This window comes from Quercus lobata, chromosome 5 (genome assembly GCF_001633185.2).
Source record: "Quercus lobata isolate SW786 chromosome 5, ValleyOak3.0 Primary Assembly, whole genome shotgun sequence".
Lineage (NCBI taxonomy): Eukaryota > Viridiplantae > Streptophyta > Magnoliopsida > Fagales > Fagaceae > Quercus > Quercus lobata.
This window is the reverse complement of record NC_044908.1, coordinates 12,508,160-12,533,012: the sequence shown is the minus strand read 5'-3', so window position 1 is coordinate 12,533,012 and position 24,853 is coordinate 12,508,160. Positions and strand designations below refer to the sequence as shown.

The 24,853-nt window shown below is 36.3% G+C and overlaps 1 protein-coding gene across 1 annotated transcript; it reads left to right on the top strand.

The window, feature by feature from the left end:
• Positions 1-396: 396 nt before the first annotated feature.
• LOC115989967 lies at positions 397-2,205 on the top strand. The gene has a single exon (XM_031113830.1). The coding sequence runs from the start codon at positions 664-666 to the stop codon at positions 2,203-2,205; it is 1,542 nt and encodes a 513-aa protein (XP_030969690.1). The 5' UTR covers positions 397-663.
• Positions 2,206-24,853: the final 22,648 nt, after the last annotated feature.

Sequence of the window (24,853 nt, the reverse complement as noted above, 5' to 3'; positions counted from 1 at the left end):
CTATTCCCTTTTCATAGGTGAAGCTATTTGGTATTTCTAGCACGAGTCAAATATCCTATACTGCCAAGGATTTCTAGCTTTGATATAGTTAGGGTTGCAAACGAAATGAGCTTTACCAATTAGTGCATATTTGAACTTGGCTTGTAAGTAAAAGTCATAAACTTGAGTTTGGCCCGAGCACGTGATAAGCCCAAAATAATATTTGAGCTTAAGATCGTGGGAAAGCCAAAAAGTTTGAGCTTGGCTTGATTAAGCCCAAACTCAAGCTTAAGTCAAGATTTTGAGCTAGAGATCTAACAAAATTACATTATCGAATGCTTAAATCTCCAAAATCAAGTTAAAAAAAAAAAATTTTGTGTACTCATTTTATCATGCTTCTAGTCCTATTTATGATTAGCTATTGTTAAAATTATAATTTTACATAATTAAATTCATTTATTCATTCTTTGTCTCTAGTTTTAGCATTTATTCAAAGCACAATTTTTGCAAGCAAAAGAAAACTTCAAAATTGGTTTTTCACAGAGAAATTAAGCAATAAAAAAAGGCTACTAGACACAAAAGCAATTCTCACACCACTTTCTCTATTTTGCTTTTTTCCTTTGTGATGTTCTTTTCTTTTTCTAAATAAATTGGATGTTATATTGTTTGTGCATGTGATAAAAGATGGAGCTACTTCAACATTTTTGCCATCCAGAACATCCCTTGGTCTTTGATGAAGATGAGAGACAACAACGATACTGTTATGGGTGTTGGGAACTAATATTTGGTCCTAGTTATAGGTGTATACAATGTGATATATTTACATACCCTTATCATAAATCCTGTGCCGAACTACCCCTTGGATTGTACCACCCTTTGCATCCAATACATCCTCTTATTCTCTATAATGAAAGGACATATCACTATGACGAATATGGCAAATATGAAGAATATGGCAAATATGAAGAATATAGCAAATGTGAACTTTGTAAAGAAACTCATGATGAATACACTTATCGATGTTACTATTGCAACTTTAACCTTCACGTCAGATGTGCTATTTTACAACTTAAAGCTAAATTCCATGACCACCCATTGACTCCCATTGGCAAGTCAATCATGTTCACTTGTGACATTTGTGGCAAAGAAGGAAAGGGCATCCCTAATCTGTGTGCTCCATGCAGTCTTTGGATTCATAGAAGTTGTGCTTTTTACCCACAAAGAATCAAAGTTATACGTCACAGGCACCAGCTCCACCTCACCCATTCTTCCCTTGAATTCCATCAAACTAAGTCTCGATTTTGTCAACTTTGTGTTCAAAAAGTGGACACACGCTATGGGCTTTATTATTGCTCCAAATGCAATTTTGTTGCCCATCTTGATTGTTCTTTGGACACGAGAAACCTAGAATACATAAATTTTTTGGAACATGAAGACGGAGATGAAGATTCAGAGCCCGATGAATCAGTTGACTTAACAACTTACAAAGTCAAAAAATTCATTGAAAGAGAGGATGGAACTCAAATAGCCATAGAAATTGCACACGTTAGTCATGATCATGACTTAAAGTTTGTTAATGAGGCTCAAAATAACCAAAAATGCAATGGGTGTGCACGAGACATTTGCCCTCCTTTTTATAGTTGTGTAAAGTGTAAATTCTTCCTTCATGAATCTTGTGCAAAATTACCCAAAAAAAAAAGACACCCCCTTCATCGACACCCACTCACCCTCCTCACAAAGTCACCTAGTAGGACTAAGACATTTGCGTGTTATTCATGTGGTTGGCGTTGCAATGGTTTCATCTATACTTGCGAGACATGCATATTTGAACTTGATGTTCAATGTAGTTTGACACCAGACATCCTTACCCATGAAGGTCATGAGCACCAACTTATCCTCTCCAGCACAGCTAATTTACAAACTTGCATTGCTTGTGGTGGTAAAGGAAACCATGTATTCCGATGTACCACTTGTGAATTTGCATTGGACTTTAAATGCGCAACACTACCACTTTCTACAATGTACAAAGAACATGAGCATCCATTCACTCTCTGCTATTCTGCTGAAGATAACTCCAGTGAATATTATTGTGATATATGTGAAAATGAACGAGACCAAAAGCATTGGTTCTATTACTGTGAAGAATGTAGCTATCCTGCTCATCCCGAATGTAGCTATCCTGCTCATCCCGAATGTATTTTTAGAAGATCCCCAAATTTCAAGTAATACACATAATGGCAACCTCTTTAGAGTTGCTTACATATTCAATTATCACCCACACTCAATACTTTCATTGAGGAAACTAAAAACCACTCTCAATGTCACAGTTGTTGTAATCCTTGTAAAGAGTTTATCTGTCAATGTGCCTAATGTAATTTCAATATAAACAAATATTGTTTATAAAAAAATATTATTTTTTTATTCTATACTAGACTTAGTCCTCAAAATTTTTGATGTGTGAAATTCATCAAATGAAATATGTAGCAATTGTTTTTAGGATAAATTACCATTTTACTTCCTAACGGTAAGACTATGAGCCAAGTTGGTCCCTAATGTTTCAAATTTGTTTGTTTTGTCCCCAACCTTTTGTTATTGTGTCAAAAGAGTCAATGTCATTAACTTTTGAGGGAAAAATGCGTACAAGGCTAATGGTGATAATGAATTTTTTTTTTTTTTTAAGATAGTTATAATATGTTACTAATAAATTCACAACTCGAATCTTTTCTCCTCTAGACCCCTAAGTACTTTGTGCAAGGATAGGTAACAATTGTTTTTATGCCACCTAGATTTCCACATAGCTGCAAGTTTCATGATTCATACCCCCTTTAGATGACATTTCAACATGTTAGTTCTTTCTCGCAAAGGCAGGGTACGTGGTACTTAACCTCCCTAAAAGCAATTTTAGACTCAAATTGATGTGAGTTTGGGAGTACAAGATGCCTCTTAAAAAGAGGCAAAAGGAGTCGCCACCTAGTTATAGGTCTAGGAACCAAAACATGACTCCATGAAGGTCTTCCCACCAAACAAGGTCCGGAGTTAGGGTACACAATGGGAAGAGGTTAGGCACCCCAAGCCTGCTCAATCGTAGCTAGAGGTTGTTTACATGTCATGTGAAACAAATATGAAAACCGTAGTAGACATGTGAAAGGAAAACTATCATGTGAAGGTCCAAGGAAGGTGTAAGCATATGCATAACTGATCTTGTGAACATGAAAGAATGTATCCAAACATGTGAACATGCAAGTGTGTGAAGATATGAACATTCAAGCATGGGAATATCTAAACATATGAACATGTGAGCATCTAAACAAGGGAAGATGTGAGCATATAAGCATGTGAGCATATGAGCATTTAAGCATGAAGACATGTGGACATGGTTGAATGTGAAGATATGGACATCTAAGCGTGTGAGCATGTGAACACAAATACATGTGACAATATGATCATTAAAGCGTATGAGCATAGGAGCATCCAAACATGTGATCATCAAAGCGTATGAGCATGGGAGCATCCAAACATGTGATTGCTTGCTTACTCCCAAGTGCAGGAGATCGTAGCAATATAATTCTCGGAGTACCAAGGTCGAACCACAAGGAGCGGGGTAAATTCAAAGACAATGTAATTAAAAAAAAATTTGGATGAAGAAGAAAAATACTTTTGCTTGGTGAGTGTTAACAAGAATAATGATAAAAACTAATTTAAATCAATAATGTAAATACTAGGCCATTGGGGTGTTTCCCTATATCGATATGAAATTCTTTGTGATCTAAGAAAATATCTATTTCATAATTGATTGTTCTTATACAATTAAAAACTTATGATTTGGTTGAACTGAGACAATTCAAGAACGCATGATAACCTCGATTGATAATGCAGTTAGAAAAGTTTTCAGAAAAACCTATTCACTTTAAAACCTAATTTCTATTTGAAACTATTAGAAATTCATCTAAACAATAAGAAAAACATGATTGAACTTATTAAAAGCATAGAAGAACTAATACATTAAAAGAAATCTAATTGAACAATCAAATATGTTGTAGATAAAATCCTAGAAAGAATCACATTGAATATTCATACCGTATAGAAGAAACATAAACCGTAGCCCTAGCAAAGAGTCTAGGCTGCCATTAGAGAAAGGAAAATACAATTTTTTTCTCTCCAAAATTCGTTTTCCACTGTCCAAAGAAAAAAACTTTTACTATTTTAATTTCCTTCCAGTTTTACAGAAGTAACTTGTGAGTTAATTTTGGCCTTCAAAAATTGAGAATTTCGAAAAACTCAAAACTGGAAAGTTGTAGATATTTAAGTCACGGTTCCAACCCATCTAACCTTGTGTCAATTGGATTTTTGAGGAGAGAGATACGCCCAAAATACTGATCAGTGCTCAAATCAGATTTTTCTTTTTCAGATTCCGCTTCTTTGATTTCTTTCCTTATTTGAAGCTTTCAATCATGGTAGACGATCCAAGCACTCCAGCTGCACCTCCTTAGAGATTTAAGCATGGTCCTTTAGCTCCACTTTAATTCTAGTTTGGCCTCCATTCTCTCACAAATTCTTGTAAACTCATCTTTCTCACATGATTTCCTGAAAGTAGAAAATTACACACAATGAATAGTGTGGGGCCGGGGAATCTGTGGTCCCGGCCCACTTTATATTAGGGCCCAAGGCCCAGGCCGAGAAGACCTATTGCCGAGGACGCGTAATAAAATCCCCAAAAAGGCCCAAGGATGTGGCCGAGGACGATCTCACGCTCGGCATCCCACAAAATACCTAAAGAAGAAGGACGAGTTTAATGCAGGGACAAGACAAGTGAAAAAGCTGCCAATACTATAATAAAGAACTCTGCGTCTGACAGGCCCATGCCCTTCACCATGCTATTCAACTTTAACGTCTACTCCCAACCACTTTAGGTATGGGCTGATAGGACAAGTCTCCATCCCAGAAAGTAAAACCTACACGTGGACATTGAAAGGGAAAGGACCACTAGTATAAAAGGGAAGAAAAACCAAGGGGGAAGGGGATCCCCAGAGGGAAAGGTCCTAAAAAAATGGAGGAGGAGAAGAACATTAAGCTCCTCGGACGAGGTCCGAGGACAAAAACCTTATCGATGGTACTGAAGAAAGGTTTTGTCATTCACGCCAGGCCCACCCTCGTATGAGCTCTCATAAAAACCACGATTACACTGCTGTCTAGTAACCAAGGCCGAGCCTTTCAAACCCACACTCTACAAATTATATTGTTCGGGCCCTTTATATACGAGCCCAATGTTATTCTTGGGTCGTGAACAATCGTGTCCTTATAATTGGCACCGTCTGTGGGGAGGCTTGCGCGTTGGCACAGGTGGTGGCGGAGTCAAGCCTCTGTCAAACAAGGGTCTGCGAAAGCTCCTCCGTTTCCAGCAACATGCTGTTGTCTCGACGTAAATTTCCGCTAGGGGCTACGCCTCGCAGTGTCAATGGCACGGGCAGCTCTAGGGGCTTCCAACATCAAGCTAACGCTCCCCACCTTGGTTGAGGGGCTAATCCTAAAAAATATATATATATATATATATATATATATTTGTATGGTCCTCGGACTCAAGCCTATGGGGAAACCAACTACTTAAGAGAAAAAGTACAAGTTTTGGACACAACCCGGTACAATCATACCTCGTTCCTCAGATCAGAGGCCAGATGTTATCAAAAACACGGCCAAAGTTCCACATTACTCGGCAACCTTCTCAGATGGTTTATTTTGGGTTTCTCATTCTCGGGCGACTACCTCATGCGCATTACGGTGCACTCAGCTATTATCTTGGTTAGTCTCATAAGTTTGATCTGCTGTTGGTTGGTATGATTATATTTGATAGTCTCAATAAGTTCATATTAATAGCTTTTGTTACAAGGTTTCCTGCCCTAAGCATTATTAAGGAAAAATATACATGAAATACATTCATTCATGAGGTAATTACTGCAGAAAAGAAAAATATTTAGAAGGAAACAGAATTATCTTTTATTAAGACAAAGAAATGGTACAACGTACAACGTACAATGAAGGAGCGCAGGTAAGTCTATACTAAAGGCTAACCATATAAACAAAAAGAAAAGATACAAAGAAGAGGTGCAGAGAAGAGAGATGCAGCAGTCCTAAAATGTTGTCTAAGGAAACCATTTCTCAATACTTTTACATGCCCATAACTCAGGTAGCAAAAGAACTTGACGCGAGATTAACACCTTTGAAGAAAAGGTGCAGGGAGCGGGGTATTTGTAGGTGGCCACCCAGGAAGTTGATGAGCCTCCCTATTAGCCGCGCTCGCGATAAAGCGGCTAGTGTTGATGACGGGAAATCCCACTGCTGTTGCACCAAAAGTCTGACACGACCAGCACTTGCTTCGGATTTTGACTAAAAGAGGCGTAGGAATCGCTCCCACCTTGTGAAGACGAAGAACAGACTTGAGTCTCTGTCTCCCCTGCCCTGACCGAGCCATCCTGAGACTCGGAAAGACCCAGTGCCTCTGGAGCGGGTGTGGTTCCTTCACCCCCACTCGTGCCTCGAACATATTACTCTAAGGCTTGATTGCGCTGGAGACGAAGGCTAGGAGCACAGCTGAAGGGTTGAGAATTTGAAGGGGACACAGGATTTTGTACGTGAAGGGAGTAACCTCCTATCCTGCTTCTTATATAGAAGGCAAGTTGGAGGCATTTAATCTACACAGGTTCCCAAGAAATGCTACAGACGAGACGGTTTTTGCTCAGCTCCTAGCGTCGTCTGCAACCATAAAGTTTAAATAGCCTCGTGAAGGGGATGTATTAATGGCGCGCCTCGAGCACTGAAACGTCGAGGACGCCGCGTGAGTAAATCTAGAAGGATGTCTCATAATCCGGCGCGCCTCCCATACAAATGGATAAACCCCAACATTAATGAAGTGCAGAGCTGGGCGAGCCATGGTTTGGGCCTAACATCACCGAAACCCTCCTCCCCAACCACGAGGTCGGGCAGTAGGATTTTGAGGGGCTATTGTGGGGCCGGGGAATCTGTGGTCCCGGTCCACTTTATATTAGGGCCCAAGGCCCATGCCGAGAAGACCTATTGCTGAGGACGTGTAATAAAAGCCCCAAAAAGGCCCAAGGATGTGGCCGAGGACGATCTCACGCTCGGCATCCCACAAAATACCTAAAGAAGAAGGACGAGTTTAATGCAGGGACAAGACAAGTGAAAAAGCTGCCAATACTTTAATAAAGAACTCTGCGTCTAACAGGCCTATGCCCTTCACCATGCTATTCAACTTTAACGTCTACTCCCAACCACTTTAAGTATGGGCTGATAGGACAAGTCTCCATCCCAGAAAGTAAAACCTACACGTGGACATTGAAATGGAAAGGACCACTAGTATAAAAGGGAAGAAGAACCAAGGGGGAAGGGGATCCCCAGAGGGAAAGGTCCTAAAAAAATGGAGGAGGAGAAGAACACTAAGCTCCTCGGACGGGGTCCGAGGACAAAAACCTTATCGATGGTACTGAAGAAAGGTTTTGTCATTCACGCCAAGCCCACCCTCGTTTGAGCTCCCATAAAAACCATGATTACACTACTGTCCAGTAACCAAGGCCGAGCCTTTCAAACCCACACTCTACAAATTATATTGTTCGGGCCCTTTATATACGAGCCCAATGTTATTCTTGGGTCGTGAACAATCGTGTCCTTACAAATAGCATCCTATTCAAGAAATTATGTAAAGATAAATAATAGGGACTAATGCAAATCATGGCTTAATTATACAAATTAAGCATAGTAATAAGGAGATAACGCCCATATAAATATATAACAAGTATACATTTTAAGGCGTTATCAGTGATCATCAAAGTAAGTGAGTGTGCGATCATCAAAGCATGTAGACATGTGAGCATGAGAGCATACGTGCATGTGAACATGTGAGCATACAAGCATGTGAGGATATATAAGCATGTGAGCATGTACCTTTTACTGCTCAATCACCTCATCATTTAAGCACGATCATTAATGTGCGTAAGTGAACGTCCAATTGCATGATCACTTAAGCATCTAAATATATTATCATCCAAGTGTGTGCACATGTGGATATCAAACAAAGGGTTGAATACTTAATGATAATTAATGATTAAGTCTTATGAAAAAGTGACACTTAATTGGAGTGGAGTCTTCATGAAATCTTGAATGTCTTTCCTTTATTAAACTCAACATCATTTATTAAAAGCACTCTTGGTCTTTAGATGTGTTTTTGCCTTTTAAAGTGTTCTTTAATCAATTGACTTTTATTCCCTTAGATAACAAATTTGTTTGAATTTAAATATCCGGGACTCTTAGGAAGTATCATCAAATTAGAGAAGCCATCAAATGCTTTGTCCTTTTCTAATTAACATTCAAATTCAAATTTAACCATCGTCAATATATTAGGCAATATGATCTCTTGATTGTTAACAATTTTTGAATTAAACCCTTAAACCTTTTAGGAAAGATTAGCAACTAATACCTCATTATTCACTTGTCTTTTTCTTAATTGACTTTTAGGTTTGAATTCAAATTAGTCATTTTTTATCACTAAAGCTTAATTACCTCAAATTGGAAAGATTTTAATCTAGAATTTGACTTTAATCTTTTAGGGAAAATCTTCCAATTAATGCTCAGTTACCTTCCATAATTATCTTTCAGATTTTATGACCACTTTGATGAACCCCAGAAGTTAAAAAGGAAAGAAAACTATATACAAGATTTTTAGGTATTTTTGGTATTTTGTAATATATTGCATGTGATACAAAAGGAAACAAAACAAGTCAGCAAATATCTATTAAAAGCAAATAAAACAAATAAGGAAAGATAATAAAACATGGCATTAAAGCAAATAAAGAAAAAAAAGGAAAGAAATTTGGGTTTTGCCTTGATTGGCGTATGCCATAAGAAAGATGTGTACACATCCTTCTACTGGCATATGCGTCTAGGCTTCAAGCTGGATTCCTAGAAAAAGCAACAAGAACAAGATGATGCGTACACACCTTGAGGTAGATTCTAGGGTTTTAACATATTTGCAACAAAACAAAGAAATTAAATCAAACAAAAAACACAGAACATGACATGATACATAAATATTGTATTCAATAATTAAAACAACATAAAAACACCAAATAAACAAGAATTGACTGGTCCCTCGGCTGAAATCAACTACCAGATTAAAAACTTGGATAAATGTTGGTTTTGGATACGTGGTTAAGAAACCTAAGATTGATGAAAGGATGGCTATGGGATCACAAAAATGGTTAGTATGATTGAGAAATCATGAGAAAATAATTAGTTCTACGATAACCAAGGGTTTAAAAACTTAATCAAATCCTCATAAAAACTCTTCTCACACTCTTAAAAACTCAATAAGTATTCTAGAGTCATTGTAGCAAAGCTTCTGCTATGGGTGAAAAGTGGGAATCTTTTTGGTGGTGGAAAGTGGGGTTATATATAGGCTTAGTGAGGCTAGGGTTTTGTAGAGGCTAGGGTTTTTTTTTTTTTTTTTTTTTTTTTTTTTTTTATGATTGGCATTTTAATCAATCAATGGGCCAAATCAATTGACCAAAAATCCCACTAAAAATGAAAAAATCAGTTTTAGGCTTCTAACCAAAAGAATGCGTACGTATTAAATTAAGTGTGTACACGTTCATACGCACACGTATGCACTTTTTGTAAGCCTTCTAGAAATTGGGCTTCAAAAAGGGTTTAGGGCTTAAAAAAGGACTTTGGGCTTCGTACTTGGTTTCTTGGATCAGATTTTGGGCTTTATTAAGTCATTAGGCTCCACAGATGGTGCTGATAATTTTGGTAGAGATTTGATTTCTCGTCATTGGGATTAGGGGGCTTGGATATAGGTTAGAATGAAATGGGATGCCTACAATTGCCATATTGCTTCAATAAAAAAAAATCAAAAAAAATTTCTCTCTCACAAAAAAATTTCTCACTAACCTAACACCCACTTCCCCCCCCCCCCAAAAAAAAGAAGGCGTAAATGCACTTTTAGTCCCTACGTTTTGACCCGATTTCTATTTTGGTCCCTACATTTTATTTTTACCAATTTTAGTCCCTAAACCAATTAACGCGTTCCATTTTGGTCCTTTCCGTCAGTCAACCGACGAAAATTGCTGAGGTGGCTACCAGAAGAATTAAAATATTATAAAAATGCCACATCACTCCTAACACATCAGCATATAAATTAAAAAAATTAATTTATTAATTTTAACTAAATAATAAAATTAAAAACATAATTAAAAACTAAACTTCACATGAACCCAGAAGCTTATCAAGACCTGTGAACCCAGATCGAAACTAAACTAAACTAAACTTCACTTGAACCCAAACTTCACATAAACTTAACTAATTTATTGGATTTGAACACCACACGACCAGACCTTCCCTAGCTACGATTGCAGTGGTGAACCCAGACTGAAACTTCCACCGATTGCACTTGTGAACCTAGATAGACCAAACCCAATCCCCACGAACCCATCAGCTCTTGTGAACTCAGGCGACAACGGTGGCTCCAGGCAGCCTTGGCGGCCACGGCCATGGCTTCAGGTGGCCTCGATGGCGACGTCTAGACTCCCCCAGCTCTTCTCGTGTGTCTCTTTTTGGATTTGGCCTTTGTAAGTCTTAGATTTAGAGAGAGAGAGGGAGAGAATGAGATGAGGCCGGCAATTTGGAGCAGATCTAAAGGAAGGAGGCCGGCGGTGGTTTAGAGAGAATGGAACTCGATCTCGGCCTCCGTCTCGGCCACAATGGAGCTTGCCGATCTCGACCACTGTCTTGGTGTGGGTTTGTTAACTGATCGATGGGTTTGGTGACTTTTTCGGTGGTAGTGGTGGTCATGTTCTAGAATTTTTGTGGGTTTTTTTAGCTGAAGTTCATGTTATGAGGAAATGTTTTTGATCGACAGGGTGGTGGTGGCTTGATTGTGTCGGTCATTGGTGGTGGGATCTGGGTCTGATTGTGTTGATCTGGGTTTGTTGTGATTGGTTTCTTGATTTAGGTTTAATCTGGGTTTGATTTGCTGAGAATTTGGTGTTGATTGTGTTAGAATTTGGGGAAGAACATGAAGAATTTGATGATCTTGATTTGTGGTAGATCTGATGGTGCTGGGTTTGACGATCTCTGAGGTGTTGAATTTGGGTTTTTTCTTCTTGTTTTCATTTATGTCCTAGTGATCTGGGTTTGAGTTCTTGGGTTGCTGGGTTTGTGTTCTTGTGATCTGGGTTTGATTTTTGGTTGCTGGGTTTGATTTGGGAAGAATATGAAGAACAAGTTGTAAAATGAAGAACAATCTAAAGAACATAAAGAACAATCTTAATTTATGTGAATTTTAGTTTTTAATTCTGTTTTTAATTTTATTATTTAGTTAAAATTAATAAATTAATTTTTTAAATTTATATGCTGATGTGTCAGGAGTGATTTGTCATTTTTATAATATTTTAATTCTTCCGGCTGCCACCTTAGCAATTTCTGTCGGTTGATTAACAGAAAGGATCAAAATGAAACGCGTTAATCGGTTTAGGGACTAAAAGTGGTAAAAATAAAATGTAGGGACCAAAATAGAAATCGAGTCAAAACGTAGGGACTAAAAGTGCATTTACGCCAAAAAAGAATGCACAATGAAACTTGGGTGGAAGTGCTAATTAGCAACGACAACCCCTCATCAAGTGACCACCAACAGAAGAAAAAAAATTCACAATCTTCGTAATCGTTGTCATAGATCATATGTGGAAAGTGAGAAATCAAGTACTATTCGATGAAAATATTGATTTGGAGAAAGAAATTAAAAATCAACCAAAGATTCTAAGTGCATAGCAATGTAAATGAGATCCATTGGCACAAAGGGAAAAGGAAAGAAGAGCCAAAGTGGAGAAAGATGGAACATAGAACAGTAAACACAAACTACGGTGCGATGAATGTGAGCAATAGTGGTGGCAAAAGAGCACAATCTAATGTAGGTGATCTTTGAGGGGGACTTAGAATCATGCTTTGATGCCATTGTTGCAAGAAAGCCTAGGCTTCCTTGGGGATTTCTTCGGGAAAGTAAGTGTTAAGTTCGTTAGAAAATTTTGAGAGAGATTTTTTTTTAGTCAAGCCACGTGGTAGTCAATGTGGAACCCAAGTGGCATAAAAATAACTTTTTACTATCACTGTCAGCCATGTAAGGATTTTTCATCCAAAACTTAACTATAGAGACTATTTTGACACAATACTAAAAAATTAAGGATTAAATTGACACATTTTGAATCGTTAGAGACCAATTTAACACAGTGTAAACATTAGGAACCAAAATGGTAATTTACCTAACTTTTTAAAGCTCTTTCTTGGTATCATAGTTCGAATAAGATATACATACATTGCACCAACTCATTGTATCCACTTAAATCCCCGATGTAATCATTAGCACCCACTTTGTGGGGTAGTGTCTCTAAGCCCACATAACGTTACCGGGCTGGCTCTTATACCATAAATATTGTCACGCCCTAAACCTAACCAAGAGGGCTAAGCACACAACAATAGCCACACACTTACTAGTTTTTTCACCTTATAAGCATGTAATGTCTTCAGAGGGCAATAATAAACCTCAACAGTTGCCATATTAAATTAAATAAAATTAAGCACAAAAGTCCAAAATAATAATAATCTCTATCACTACTAAAAAGAGACTAAATCTCATAAGACTAGGAGTCTAAACAAAAGATAATTTTTAAACATAAAAAGTCCAAATCTTACTCCAGTAAATCCTAAATTTCACTCATGCGCACATCCTAGCAAAAGCACATAAACATGCTACTCTTCAGGATCAAAATTTGAACGGGCAAAGAGGGGTGAGTTGACAACTTAATAAGTATTCAAATCCTAACTAGTTGAAACAAGCATATAGATTGACAAAATAATACATTGTGCATAAGGTCAAATATTTCACATGTATTAAAGTTAATATATATATATATATATAATGTGGATTCTAAAAACATAAGAAGTTTTATGGACTTAAAATAGTTCATATATTCAAAGATATTCACATTCTTAACAATCTTATATATATGACTATGGTCACGTTATATCCTCATGACTAGGCATCAGATTTAGATGAAACTAGTTACGTGCTAATATATATCCTTATTAGCTAGGTCCAAAAACATGATAGGCTCATGATGCTATAGATGAAACTAGTTTCGATACCAATGAATAACTCTCATTGGTTGGGTATCAGAGATTCAAAGCATGGTCAGATTATCCAAAAACATAATTCAAACAAAAATATCTCATTTAACTACTTGTGTAAAATTATATACATAGAAATTAAATATATTTATGATGATTCCTTATTCTTTATATTAAATATATATAGCTAACACAATTAAAATAAACATTGTAACAATTGTAAAACATTATTCAGTACCTAATAATACAATAGTATAAGCAAAAATAAAAAAAATTAGGAGTAAGTTACTTACCACAACTACCACACCACAATATGCACTCCTCCCTAACATCTCATCTAAAATACTTAAATATCACCTAAAGCATATTTTCATGTACTATTTACTCAATAGCAAAATAATTAAAGAAAATCTTGCAATGGTACCGACTAGAAGAGAAACTTCTAAAGTATCCAAAAATTTTCCGCTACTAATATCTCACACCCTAAAGTCCATATATTCTCACCTTTTTTTTTTTTTTTTTTTTTTTTTACTTTCGTGCCACCATTAATTCCTAGACAAGTCGGACTCAGGTTAAAAAAAGTTTGTTTATATTTGTTTGTTTATAAATAACCCAAGCTTGAGTCTTAGTTTTTGGCTTGTTTAATAAACAAGCCAAGCCCAAGCAAAACAATTTGTTCATGAACAAGTTAGTGAGCTATAAGGCTCGATACAAAACAAGTAGAGCATAGACTCATTTATAAGCTTCATATGTGTTTGTTAAATAAACCTATTACACATATCTTAATAATGACATGGCCAAAGTGGGACTACTACCTATTACCTTTTTTTTTTCTTCCCTCTAAACTAACCTAGAACTACTTTATAGTTTAGACTTTAGTTAGATTTTTTTAAAATAAAAATAAAAATTTAAGTGGGCCACGTATGGTCCTTCCCTATCTCATTTATAATAGTTAAAAACAAGTTTTGATCTAATGTGGGTGCAAAAATTGTACTTTGAATAAATGCTAAAACTATAAACAATGAAGAATGAAATTAATTATGTAAAATTGTAATTTGAACAATAGCTAATCATAAATGGGACTAGAAGCGTGATAAAATGAGTATGCTATTTTTTAAAATTTTGTGAAGATTTAAGTATTCGCTAATGTAATTTTGTTAGATCTCAAACTCAAAAGCTTGACTCAAGCTTGAGTTTGGGCTTGATATTAAGCTCGAGCTTGACTTGACTAATTAATCAAGCCAAGCCAAGCTCAAACTTTTTGGTTTTCCCACAGGCTCAAGCTCAAACATTATTCTAGGCTTGTCATGAGCTTGAGCCAATCTCGAGCTTTAGGCTTTTATTGACAAGCCAAACTCAAACAAGCACTAATCGGCAAAACTCAACTCATTTACAGCACTACCTATATCAAAGCCGGAAATCTTTGCCAATATAGGATATATGACTCATGCTAGAAATACGAAGTAGCATCACTTGTGAAAAGGGATCAAAGGACCCATCTTATGTATTTCGAAACCTTCGTGTGTGTGTGTGTGTGTGTGTGTGTGTAGTCTATTGGATCAATAGTCCCTAAATCAAACATAGAAATTGTAGTTTCTATCCACAAAATTAAATGCAACATGGTACATCTAAAAGAACTATATTAGATCATTACATCTGGGAGTCTAAAAATTTGTCATTTTTCCATCTAAAAAGTTACTTTATCTACTATACAATGCCATTTCAAAATTCATCCAACATCTCATTTCTTATTTTTCACATCAAACCCAATACTGTTCAATTTTTAACCTATTTCACTCCCTTTATCTCTCTTCCTCATTGTCTCTCTCATCCTCTCTATCTCCTTCTTTCTTCAGCCATAAATATAACCAATCGCCACCACCATTAGAACAACCACCACCAGCCCAATCAAAACCCATCCCAAAATCAAATCCATAGCCTCCCCCCCCCCCTAAAAAAAAAACTAAACTAAACTAAACTTAACCATAGCAGCCACCAACCCCACTTAGAATCCAGCAGCACCACCACCACCAGCATCAACAGCCACCATTGCCAAATCCATACCCATAAACCCAAACAATATAAATAAAATAAAATAAAAAACAAAAACCAAATAGGAAATGCAACCCATTACCACCAACCACAAAAACCACAGCAACCATCATCGCTAAATCCACAACTGCTACCTTCACACCACTAACAGGTGCCAGCAACCACAATAATCACCAAAAATACCCACAAAAACCCATAAATCCACCAGGGATAAAAAGAGAGGTGGAGAGAGAGGGAAGCAAATAGAGATGGAGATGAAGATGAATAAGAGGGAAGCAAAGGAGAGAGGGAGGTTAAGATGAGAGATAGGGAGGCAGAGGAAAGTGAAAGAGAGGCTGAGAGAGAAAGAGTGAGAGATAATGTGCGGAGAGAGGGTTGAATAAAATATAATTTTTTTAGTTTTAGAAACTTGCTAATTTAATGTGTGAAAGTAGGAATTTACTATAGTAAGGTTGTAAAAATATTTAGCTTTGAGAACCTGGATAATGACTTGTTTTTGGTGTTAAGAGCTTAAATAGCAATTTATGGGGTTTCACACCACCAATGCTAATGCTCTTACCGAGAAGATTTAACACCTGATTCCCAAAGTTTTAAGCCTAAACCCTTCTTCGTTTACATCATAAAACTCATAAGATATTTAGATAGTCTTTCTATTGGCTAATTTAACGATAAATTTTTTTCTAAATTCATATAAAACTTAGATTTTTACAATTGATGAGATTTCTTAAACTCTTACCTCAAGTGTGATATAAGTTTTTCTCTACTTGAATATCCTGAGAAGTCTTCTCTCTCAAAATATCTGTAGATATACACTAAATTAATTAGCTTATAAATAGCTAGGTTTTCAACCTTGTTTTCTAAAACTCCCTTTGTAATATTAATTATAAAAATTGACCCCACAAAAAAAGGTATATGTAAATACCCCACTTTTTAAGTCTTTTTTTCCCGAGTATTACACCTAATACTAAACACCTTATGTGTTGCTCAATCACGCCAATAAGACACCAACCATGCCCAAATTATTTGCATACTTCTACACAGCCATATAAACCCCACACACACACACACACACAACCACCAAAAAAAAAAAAAAAAAGCCTTCAATCTTTCTTAAAATCCTAGAGCCACCAAGCCTTGCCTCAAGCTTTCAAGCAAAAGAAAACTTAAAAATTGGTCTTCCACACAGAAATTGAGCAATAAAGAAATTCTACTAGACTCAAAAGCAATTCTCACACCTCTTTCTCTATTTGTTTTCTTTTGTGATGTTCTTTTCTTTTTCTAAACAAATTGGATGTTATACTGTTTGTGCATGTGATAGAAGATGGAGCAACTTCAGCATTTTTGTCATCTAGAACATCCCTTGGTCTTCAATGAAGATGAGAGAAATAAAGGGTATTGTTCTGGGTGTTGGAACCAAATATTGGGTCCTAGTTATAGTTGTATACAATGTGATAGGTATATGTTCCTTCATCATAAATTATGTGCAGAACTACCCCTTGGAGTGCACCACCCTTTGCATCCAATATATCCTCTTATTCTTTTTAACGAGAGGATATATCGGTATGAAGAATATGGCAAATGTGAAAAATATGGAAATTGTGAAATCTGTAAAGAAACTCATGATGAATACACTTATTAATGTTACTATTGCAACTTTAACCTTCATATTTGATTTTTTATTTTACAACTTAAAGTCGAATTCCATGGTCACCCATTGACTTCCATTGGCAAGTTAATCAAGTTCACTTGTGATATTCATGGGAAAAAAAAGGAAAGGATGTCCCTAATCTATGTGCTCCATGTAGTTTTTGGGTCCATAGAAGTTGTGCTTTTTACCTACAAAGAGTCAAAGTTATATGTCACGGGCACCCGCTCCACCAAACCCATTCTTCTCTTGAATTCCATCAATCTAACTCTCAATTTTGTCAACTTTGTGTTCAAAAAGTAGGCACACGTGATGGGCTTTAGTATTGCTCCAAATGCAATTTTGTTTCCCATCTCAATTGTTCTTTTGCCACAAAAAATGTGGAGTACATAAATTTTTTTGGAACATAAAGACGAAGATAAAGATTCAGAGCTCAATGAATTAGTTGACTTAATAACTTACAAAGTCAAAAAATTCATCAAAAGAGAGGATGGAACTCAAATAGCCACAAAAATCACACACTTTAGTCATGAGCATGACTTAAAGTTTGCTAATGAGGCTCAAAATAACCAAAATTGCAATGGATGTGCACAAGACATTCTCCCTCCTTTTTGTAGCTGTGTAAAGTGTAGTTTCTTTCTTCATGAATCTTGTGCAAAATTACAAAAAAAAAAAAAAAAAAAAAGACACCCGCTTTATCAACACCCACTCACCCTCCTCACAAAATCACTTAGTAGGACAAAGACATTTGTGTGTTATTCATGTGGTTGGTATTGCAATGGTTTTATCTATACTTGTGAGACATGCATATTTGAACTTGATATTCAATATTGTTTGACATCAGAAATCATTACCCATGAAGGTCATGAGCACCAACTTCTCCTCTCTAGCACAAGTAATTTACAAAGTTGCATTGCTTGTGGTGCTAGAGGAAACTATGTATTCCAATGTACCGCTTGTGAATTTGCATTGGACTTTATATGTGCAACACTACCACTTTCTACAATGTACAAAAAACATTAGTATCCATTTACTCTTTGCTATTCTACTAAAGATGACTCTGGTGAATATTCTTGTGATATATGTGAAGAAGAATGAGATCTAAAGCATTGGTTCTACTACTATGCATAATGTAGTTATCCTGCTCATCCCATGTGTATTTTTATGAGATCCCCAAATTTCAATTAATACATAAAACAGCAACCTCTTTAGAGGTGCATACACATTTGGTTATCACCCAAACTCAATACGTTCATTGAGAAAACTAAAAACCACTCTCAATGTAACAGTTGTTGTGATCCTTGTAAAGTGTTTATCTATCAATATGCCCAATGTAATTTCAATAATAATAATAAAAATATTGTTTATAAAATAATGTTAAATTTTATTCTATAATAGACTTAGTACATGAAATTTATGATGTGTGAAATTCATCAAATGAAATATGCAACAATTCTTTTAGGGTAAATTACTATTTTATTTCCTAACATTTACACTATGTGCTAAATTGGTCCCCAATGTTTCAAATGTGTTAGTTTTGTCCCTAACATTTTGTTATTATGTCAAAATGCTAATGTGGCTAATGGTCTTTATGCTTTAGCTATCAAGGCAGATAAGTAATTTACCATTTTACTAGTTTCTTTTAAATGGTATTTTGGTTCTTCTATGCTTAGAGAGCTGTTCTAAGTTACTATATAAATAATTTGGCTCCAATTAATAAATAAATGCATGTTTTGCATAAACTTAGTGAATTTTTCTACTTTCAAGTCTTATTTCTTAGGTGAATTTCCTTTGGGTGGTGAGTCTTGTTCTAAACCTTTGGTGGATTTCACTGAGTGATTAACTTATTTAAACCCTGTATTCTAGTAAAATTCTTTTTGATGGTAATAATTTGTATCACATTAGTATTTTACCTAGGTGGTACAATATTTATCAACCTTGTGTGTTTGGTTAGTTTCATCTTTCCAAATACATCAATCCCATTTTCTGTATCAGTTTGATATGACTATTTTTTTCAATCTCAACCATTAACTAAATAAATAAAAGAAAAATTAAAAGTAAAAAAGTGGAAGTCGTAAAATTTTTTGTGAGAGGAAAAGGGTGTAATTGCACCCTTACCCATTCCAGCAATGTAACACCTGAAAGAAAAATAAATTTAATGCTAGTAATGGGCAACAACTGGTTGTGGATGTTAATCATAAGGATGTAAAAGAAAGGAAAATTTTCAAGTGAAGAGGTGTAAGTTCAATAGTTGTATCCATGGTGACAATTCCAAATTAATAAGCAATAATATGCAATAATAAATGCTAATGGTGGAAAGGCAATACTAGGCGTTGAAGGGGCTAAAGGTACAAAGCCTTTTAATGGAGAGGGAGCTTTTGATGAGTGAGGGACATGGCAAGTCACAAACATTGATGAAGGATGGTGGGAGAGTTTACTTTGATTCTCACACTTTTTTATGTTTTAAAATATAGATGTTCTCACATTAATTATGGATATGTGTGTGAAGCAGTGAATGTGAACAAGTGTGAAATACTAATATTTGCAAAAATAGAAATAGAGTGGTTAAAGTTCCCATTGATCATGATAAAAGTTATGGGGCCATGCAAAGATAAATCAATGAACACTCAAATAATGGAGAACTTATTTCCATCGATATGTTCCAAAAGGACAGTCTAGGCAGAAGTTCAAAATGAAGGCCGATATTGACACAACTTGCGATAAAAAAATGTCAGGTGTTGACACCCTACTGTACAACCTGCACTTAACCTCACATAGAGGGTAAAAGAGTAATTTCACCTTGGAAGTAGACATTTTAATTGCGGTCTATAGATCCTTAATTTCATTTCATCAAAGTGATCTTGATGTTATAATGATCAAATTGATTGGTCATAAGCCTTAGTCGGACCATTAAATTGAAAGTTGTAAAGTGGTGGGCTGTGCTAGTGGTGTTGGACTGCTTCCTACGGCACTAGGCCCAAGTTTTTTGGATAAGGGAGATTGGACCGGTCCAGCTGCAACTCATGTTGGTCCGGCTTGTGCGCAAACTAGGCTAGGTTTTGTCAGGAACGTGCTTACAGCAGGCAGAACTGTTTCAGGCAAGTTGTGGCAAACAGACATAATAATAATAAAATAAACAAAATATCTGGCCACTCATTGGGAAATGACCAAACAGCCCTTGAACACAGTTACAGCAGCAATATTAATCATTTTTACGAAAAGAACAGAACAAAAGTTAACAAGTATTAATATGTATGGGTTAATCAGAATGTTAGGAAAATCAACTAAAATCCGGTCCGCAGGAGCAAAGCCACAGAGGAAAGAATGTTTCTTCTCAACGCAATTAATCTCTCAGGAAAAGTCCTGTCGTGGAGATTAACTACCCTGAGAGAAACGGACCTGAGTGGTTTATGCATAGAGACTCCTTGAGGTTTTCACAGAGAGCAGGATTTCATGAGGGAGAGAGGGAATCAATCTATCGATGCATGCCTGCCGTTCTAATCCTCACTTTGTCTTTCTTTCTGGTTGTTTTCTTTCTTTCTTTCCCACTCGTTTCTTTTTCTATTTCTCAGTTTCTCTTTTCAAGTGCCTATTTCTTAGTCAAAGTTCCCATCGTTCCTCTATTTTTCTGCTCACGGCAAGACCCTTTTTTTATAGTGCCTACCGTGACCGGATTTTACTGTTTAAGCCCTTAACTTCCTTTTTCTGGTCTGGGTATACTGGCCGACCATCACTATTCCGTCTGTGTGCCACCCTCCCATCACCAAACAAGGAAGAGTATTTTGTTTGTTTGTCTGCCGTGGCACCCTTTCCTACTACGGTCTGGGTTCTTTCTCTCTCCCTATCCCTCATGGCATACACCTAGTGGTTCCAACTCAGCTTGCCTCATTTGTGTAGTAAGTCATCGCAGTAGGACACCTCCCCAAAAGAGCCTGAGCTGGAACCTCAAAAATAGATTTTTCCCCTATCCCCACCGCCAAACCATGCCCTCTGAATCTCTAACCCCCGACCTCACCATGCTTTGTATTGGCTGGGTATAGGCTGGTGGTGTTTGGGCCTTGTGTGTGCCTTCCTTCCATATGTGTCCAAAATCTGTCTGCTACCTATTCGTTTGTCGTGGTCTGGAGGCTTGCCTGCATAGCCTACCGTCCGTTTTCTTTGACCTTTTATGTGGGCTGCTTTTTGATTTCCCACTCCTCTTAGGAGCTAGGCTTTATTTGATGATGAGCCTTATATTTCTTTGGCCCACTTCTTGGTTTCCCTCATTTCCTACCATATTGTTCTGTTATTCCTGTTGTAATAATTTAATCCTGCTGGGCTTCTTTAGGCCAGCCGTTTACTCTTTCTACCAGTAGCTTGATATGGCCACTGGTTTTTCTTACTTAAGGGCTCCTGTGTCCTTTTTGTCTTTCTCTTAGGCATCTTTGGCCCATTTGCTTTCTTTGGGCTTCCTTGGCCCTTTTGCTAATTCTGCATTCCCATGGGCTTTTGCTAACTTCATTGGGCTTCCCTGGCCCAATTACCTTATTCTCATCCTTGGAGTTCATGGGCCTGCCATAAACCCCTTACTTTCTCAGTTTGCATTACTTTGGGCCTGCGACGACCCTTTCTCACTTTTCTATATCATACACTGCCCATGGGATGCTATTTCTCTCTTTCCGGGCTTCTTTAAGCCCACTTGCCTCTTCAAGGCCCATTTGTTTATTTCTTGGGTCTGTGATCCATTATTTCTGCCGCTTAGGCCTAATGGTTTTGTTGTCTACTTGCCAATTCTTTGCTACCCTTGTTATTGGGCTTTCCTTCTTTCTACCTAGACTCCCACAAATGGCCCTCAACAAAAGTTATCGTCAAATCAAATTTTAATTTCCGAGATACACTATCACAAATTAAGTCCAACTAGAATAAACTTGAACAAGCATTAAAACAAACATGTGAATCATTATAATATAGAAAGAAAGGAACTCATAAACTAATTATTTACTTGCATGAATGATTAAACAAAAGGCGAAATTACTTTAGAAGTCATAGATAATGGATCTCTCTGGGATCCAAAGAATTGCCACTTAACAAAAAAGAAAATCTTAAAGTAAAACTTGCAGAGTTTCTTTTACATTAAGGGGAATAGTGGTGCTGAATTTTGGGTTTCCTCCTCTACTTATAAAAGAGTATCTACTTAAAAAATAAGCTAGGGTTGCTTTTGAAGTCAACAGACACGAGTTAGGTCAGATTTTATCCCTAAAAAATCGAATTTGATGAGTTTTGACCTGAATAGAACGTATCTGGGCCAATTTAGCAATTTGTGCCAATCGGCACTGTTGAAGTGCAGATCAGCACTTACCAATTGTCGATTGGTACTTCACAAGTGTCGATTCGCATTGTTGAAGTGCTAATTGGCACTCCTAACAGCTTCGTCCAGAATTTGTTTTCTTACACGTTTTGGACTCTTTTTGGCATTTTTCTAAGTTGGGAATTGTATTTGGACGTGTCTTGGACTTGTATTCTTGATAAAATTCATCTTAAATTGATAATTAAAACTTTAAAATAATTATCTCAACGATAATTACCCTAAAAACTTAACTATCAGTTCAATTTTAATATTATCAGATAATTTCTTTTATTCCAATGCAACCAATCTTATTTTAATCAAAATAAACCACCAATCGCAGATATTCATTTAATTAATTTTAAATGTTAATAAATCAAAATTAATTTCAATTAATCATGTGTGATCAGTTCCACCCAAATGAATGCATATAAACCATTAAAACTTGATCTTGTGATATCTTTCGATTCAACCATCAGATTTGAAAACAGAACATATTGTCATGGTCGTTAAAGTCTCAAGGTCATTTTTATGATATGTGATGGATGACTTAATGAATGAAAAAAAAAATCATGATTTTTGGGTACTTAGAATGATTCTTTGGATCACCTTCCAAGGTTAAATTATGGGTGGGAAATTGAGTGTCTACCATGCCTAACTCCTTCCCATCTTGTAACATAGCCTTTGAGCTTAGATCAAGGGTTAGTAAATCAAATACTTATCCATGTAATTTTGAATCTCTAGATTGTAACTAGGAAACAAAATCATGTACTTTATCTTAGATTGTATCTAGGACCAAAGCCACATGATTTTCTATGATCAATGTACATTCATTCTCAAATCAATAAAATTATGAATTTTTCAATTATGGTTTTTTTTTTTTTTGTAATAATTAAATAAGTAGAGACTCCATTGTAAAACTCTTAATCTAAAGGGAAAAATATAATCAATCAAACCTCCAGTTTGAGAGACAATAATAAGACTCCACCCATTCCAGTGGGTTTGGCCCAATCTAGTCAATTCAAAACAAACCGGGAGTGTGGTCTCTCACATCTAGATGGGGGCATATTTGATGATTCGGACACTACAGAAATAGGCAAGAGTTGGAAACTAGCTTCACAAAGATCAATGAAACTTTTAAGATGGTATTGCCTAGGGCTTGGGAGCCGTCATGCAGTGAGAAACATTTATCGAACTAGTGTGTAACCCCGTGCATATGCACGAGGACATTTAAAAATAATCATAATTATATATATATATATATATATATATATATCTATATTACAAGAGTTTCAGGACATGAATAAGAAGGCTCGTCGGGTAGTTGATCATAGCAAGGATTTACAATGGAAGCCTCCTGATTATGGTCTTTACTGATCAAGCTAGTGTAGGTTTAGGGTTGGTCATTAGAGATTGGGAGGGGTAGATCATTGTTGCATTAAGCCAAAAAGTGAGGTATCCAAATTCAATTGATTTGGTGGAAGCTTTAGCAGCCAGTAAAGCCATCAGTTTTGCCAAGGATCTCATTATTCATCAAATGGTGGTTGAAGGAGACTCATTGCGGTTTATTCAGGCCATCAACGATGCAAGCCAGTACGGACTATGTATGGACATGTTATTGATGATATTAGAATTTTGTCTTCCACTATTTGTTGTAGTTTTTTGCATGTTAAGCGAAAGGGTGATAATTAGCTCATGCCCTTGCTCGTAAAGCAGTTTTATCTACAGATACTGATGTGTGGTTGGAAGATCTACACAATAATTCACTTGCCGCAAAAATTAAAAAATTAGATGGGACACATGGCGCAAAAAAAAAAAAAAAAAAAAAAAAAAAAAGAATCCTCAATGAAACTTGGGTGGAAGTGCTAATTAGCAACAAAATCCCTCATTAAGTGACCACCAATAGAAAAAAAAATTCACAATCTTCACAACCATTGTCATAGATCATATGTGAAAAGTGAGAAATCAAGTACTATTCAATGAAAATATTGATTTGGAAAAAGAAATTAAAAATAAACCAAAGATTCTCAGTGCGTAGCAATGTAAATGAGATCCATTGGCACAAAGAGAAAAGGAAAGATGAGCCAAAGTGGAGAAAGATGAAACATAGAACAATAAAGATAAACTACGGTGCGATGAATGTGCGCAATAGTGGTGGCAAAAGAGCACAATCTAATGAAGGTGATCTTTGAGAGGGACTCATAATCATGCTTTGATGCCATTGTTACAAGAAAACCTAGGCCTCCTTGGGGATTTTCTTGGGAAAGTAAGTGTTAGGTTGGTGAGAAAATTTTGAGAGAGAATTTTTTTTATTCAAGCCACGTGGCAGTCAATGTGGAAGCCCAAGTGGCATAAAAATAACTTTTTACCATCACTGTTAGCCATGTAAAGATTTTTCATCCAAAACTTAACATTAGAGACTATTTGACACAATACCAAAAAATTAGGGATCAAATTGACACATTTTGAATCGTTAGAGACCAATTTAACACAGTGTAAACATTAGGGACCAAAATGGTAATTTACCCCACTTTTTAAAGCTCTTTCTTGATAGCATAGTTCAAATAGGATATACATACATTGCGCCAACTCATTGTTGTCTTCATCTAGTTATAGTATGTCTTGTCCTCAACTAGTTTTACAACAACTCTCTCTCTCTCTCTCTCTCT